The sequence below is a fragment of the Chanos chanos genome, chromosome 9 (genome assembly GCF_902362185.1).
Source record: "Chanos chanos chromosome 9, fChaCha1.1, whole genome shotgun sequence".
In the NCBI taxonomy this organism is placed as follows: Eukaryota; Metazoa; Chordata; class Actinopteri; order Gonorynchiformes; family Chanidae; genus Chanos; species Chanos chanos.
This window is the reverse complement of record NC_044503.1, coordinates 19,703,759-19,707,534: the sequence shown is the minus strand read 5'-3', so window position 1 is coordinate 19,707,534 and position 3,776 is coordinate 19,703,759. Positions and strand designations below refer to the sequence as shown.

The 3,776-nt window shown below is 41.4% G+C and overlaps 1 protein-coding gene across 1 annotated transcript; it reads left to right on the top strand.

Moving 5' to 3' along the window:
• The first annotated feature begins 509 nt into the window (after window positions 1-509).
• Window positions 510-2,776, top strand: thap1 (THAP domain containing, apoptosis associated protein 1). The gene is made up of 3 exons (XM_030784947.1): window positions 510-623; window positions 1,181-1,376; window positions 2,269-2,776. The coding sequence occupies exons 1-3, from the start codon at window positions 553-555 to the stop codon at window positions 2,701-2,703; spliced, it is 702 nt and encodes a 233-aa protein (XP_030640807.1). The 5' UTR covers window positions 510-552; the 3' UTR covers window positions 2,704-2,776.
• The last annotated feature ends 1,000 nt before the right edge of the window (window positions 2,777-3,776 follow it).

Below are 3,776 nucleotides of genomic sequence, written 5' to 3'. Positions count from 1 at the left end.
AACTAAAGTGAGGTATTTACTTATTTATTTAGCGACTGATGGAAATTAATAATGGTCCAATAAGTGCAATGATGGTGTTTTAGGTCCGAAAATAATCACTAAAAATCTTCTGTGTTCGGAAGGACTTGTTCATTTTACGGTGTCTGTGAGTGTAACAACACATTATGACACACTAAATGTGTACTGTCTAACAACAATGCACGGCATAAACTAGAGTGTGCGTGGAGATAAAAATCGTTTTCTCGTGATACGGAGAGTTGCAGAACGCTACCAGCTGACTCATACGAATCTGCGCAGTGGTGTTGTGAATTCCAAAACCCGTTGTTACGGTGGCATATACGTCATCAAAAAAGGGCGCGCCCTCGGTGAAATGAGCGAATCAGATTTGAGATTCTGTACCATGTGAACAAACGTTGCGAAGTCTTTTCAGCCATCTTGGAACCTGGCGAGGGATCTCTTCCAAGTGAGGACAAATAGTTATCTTAACTAGACAGAAGGACATACTTTAACTGACACAATTGTCAACGGCTGTAGCTTGTTGCTAACGAAACAATGGTGCAATCCTGCTCAGCCTATGGATGTAAAAACAGATATCACAAAGATAAAAACATCTCGTTTCACAAGTAAGTCCAATTTGCCAATCTCTTGCGAGTGTCGATATAGCCTTATGTGTCCAGTTGGCATGATGATCTCTCGTCTAATTGTAGACCCAGAAACGACATCTTAATCATAGTTTCGGTTCTTCATTGTTCCGAGATTATGCCAGCAATTTTATTTTAAAATAACTCTCGAAACGTGTCTATTTTAAAATGATGTGCTATCATTTGCTCTCTTGCAAGAATTTACACACGTGTTTGATTGATCCACTGACCGTCTGAGTAACTCAGCTTGTTCATTATGACTTTTTAAGTCATGCAAGCGAAGTTTCACATTTAACTGTGTAAACATAAATCTTTAAAGACACTGTCGTCCTTTTCGAAATGCATTGCAAGACAACTTGTTTACTTGTTTCCGAACCACATTGCAGTTTGACAGCTGTCAATATTAACAGATATTTCAAGTACCACACGAACAGTTACGTTAACGTCGCTGCAATGCTTCGTTTATGGTGTCTCAATGGCGAGGAAATGTGTGGTTTTCTCAGATTTCCTTACTTCGTTTCTATCTCCGTTTACCCGAGGTTTCCACTCGCGAGACCGGACGTCTGTGGAAAATGGGTGGCAGCTATGAGGAGAAAAAACTTCAAACCGACGAAATACAGCAATATCTGTTCACAGCACTTCACGAAAGACTGCTTCAAACGAGAATGCAACAACCGGGTTCTGAAGGAAAATGCGGTGCCCTCGCTTTTCAGTTTCGGTAAATTGCAAATGAAAGTAAGTAGCTACAAGCAATAGTCGTTACATATTTTCCAGAAAAAAACAGACGTATGGTCCGAGACATAGTGCCCTACATTCATCTTCTCAGTGGTAGTGAATCAGTAATATGGCCATTCTCGATCCAGACATGTGAGTTTTGACATCAGCGTACCCAGACTCAGCGGTCAGGAGGAAAATGCACTAACGCATGGTCGCGCTGGACAACTTGTATTGAAGATTTAGAAAATTCAGAACAGTCGAGGAAAAGCATCCATGGTGGTGAATGGATGCTGACTTGCATGTTTCATTACTAAGAGGCAAAGAGTCAGGACGTTAAGCATCTTCAGTAGGAACGAAGTGGTCAGTACAGTTTATGGAAATATTGTGTAATGAACCGCCAGTTAACAGCAGTAAATACTGCCTCTTGATAGTTTGCACGGGAGCCATAAAACAGTGTTGTAAATGCAGAGCAGAATGCTGCAGGGAGAAATATTAATGTACATGATAAGTATATGATAACTAATTTTCAAAACTTACAATTTACACAACTTCCAAAATCATGATTCTTCGTAAGTCAGTTTACAACTGTAAAGTGTAAGTCGCTGATTGGATGGTGGTTATATGTACCCAGTCTTCGTTGACCTTTTGACCTGGTGAAGATCCTCTGTGGATTGAGATGTTATGTCTTTGTCTGAGAGGGGTATGTTGGAGTGTTCACTAAGTGTATGGATAGTGTGTCCTCAGCATCTAACCAGGCTCTTGGTTAACTGAAACAGGGCAAGTATGAGGAAGTATGTAGAGAAGCCTCATAGTGTGTATGTGTGTCTGTGACTGTGGGTTGGATGGAGGAACTGGTTTTTGCATTATTGTTCCAATATGATCTTAAACATCATCTCTCTGCCATCTCCAGACAGAGTCATTGGAGGAGACCTTCACTCCCGAGATGGACTTCTCTCTGCCCCTCCCCCTGTCCGATGCGGAGGAGACGCAGGGGCTTGAGCCTGTGGAGCCTGTTCCCAACGCCGCCGTCGCACCTGTGGAGGAGCCATCTCCCCAGCTTCTCCCGAGCGCATTCGTTTCCTGCGACCACAACTACACAGTGGAGGACACAATGCACCAGAAGAGGCGCATTGAGGAGCTGGAGGAGCAGCTGGAGAGAGTGCGTAAGAAACTGAAGACGGTGCAGCAGAAATGCCGTCGTCAGGAGAGACAGCTGGAGCGATTTAAAGCCATGGGGGAGCTGCATAAGGCGGGAAAAGACCCATGTCTGGGCGAGAGCTATGTCATTCTGCCCAAAGAGCTATATGACGTGCTGAAAGGCATCGAATCGGTGGACGGTCTCTGAGAGGAAACCCAGACCGGTCACGTGTGACAGTGGAGAGAGAGAATGTTCTGGAACTTTGCTCTGTTGTTGTTCTTTTTTTGTTGTCGTTTTTGTTTTGCTCTGTTTGATTCCCAATAATGACTGACTTCAGATGGAACTGATGGTGGATCCAAAGTATAAGAGTGATTTTACTGTAGGATGTAATATTCACAGCTATGCTAGTTTAAAAACAAACATAATGATAAAATATAATTTTGCAGAGTCATGCTTTTCTCAGAAGGCTATGACAGTTGGTCTAAAAGTCTGCAGGTTTCTGAACATTTAGTTTTGTTAGGTTCATTTTGCTTTTCTTTTTTTCCTTAAACATTTCACAGAACCTCCAGTTAGACTGGACGTCTTTTCCTTCATAAAATTACGAGGATGGTAATTCTGTCAGCACTTTGCACACCTTTTTTGACATATCTAGCCTCAGTGTAGTGTCAGCCCAATCCCCAGAGTGGACTTGGCCACAAAGCTTAAGTTAATAAGACAAGAAGAACTGGTCTCTTACTTGGATTTTTCTCTTTCAAGTTACATACTCTTGCTGACATTTTCGTTACAGATTAGTTTTGTTTTCTGGTGAATTCACTTCTGGGATATTTTAACGTGAGTGTGAGTGTGTGTGTCTGTGTTTGTGTCTGTGTGCAAGTGTGTGTGTGTGTGTATGTGTGAGTTTGTGTGAGTGTGTGTGTTTGTGTTGTTTTGTTTTGTTTTTGTTTTTTTTCCAGCCTGATGTGGACTGTGAAAGAAAACATTCATGTTATGTCAGTAAATTTGTTTGTTAATATATTCTTTAAATCATGGACTGCTTTCTTTTTAGAGTTTGTTTCTGAAACTCGTGTGTGGACTGGCAAGACTGTGCCTCACCTTTCCACTTTTTTTTTTTCCTTGGTCAGTGTAATTTTTTGGTGGGACTGACCATGTGAAAAACAGGAACTAAGTCACACTAAAATGGAACATTGTGTAGCTCATGTTCATTTCAGCTCATATAATGTGAAACTTACAGTTTCAGTAAGATGTGATGTAATAATGACCAAACTGGAAAACTTGATTAA

Excerpts from the sequence above, each read along its gene's own strand:
- thap1 (XM_030784947.1), top strand. The coding sequence starts at position 553 with ATGGTGCAATCCTGCTCAGCCTATGGATGTAAAAACAGATATCACAAA. Across the intron at positions 624-1,180 it reads AAAAACATCTCGTTTCACAA|GTTTCCACTCGCGAGACCGG; the intron begins GTAAGTCCAATT and ends CGTTTACCCGAG. Across the intron at positions 1,377-2,268 it reads TCGGTAAATTGCAAATGAAA|ACAGAGTCATTGGAGGAGAC; the intron begins GTAAGTAGCTAC and ends TGCCATCTCCAG.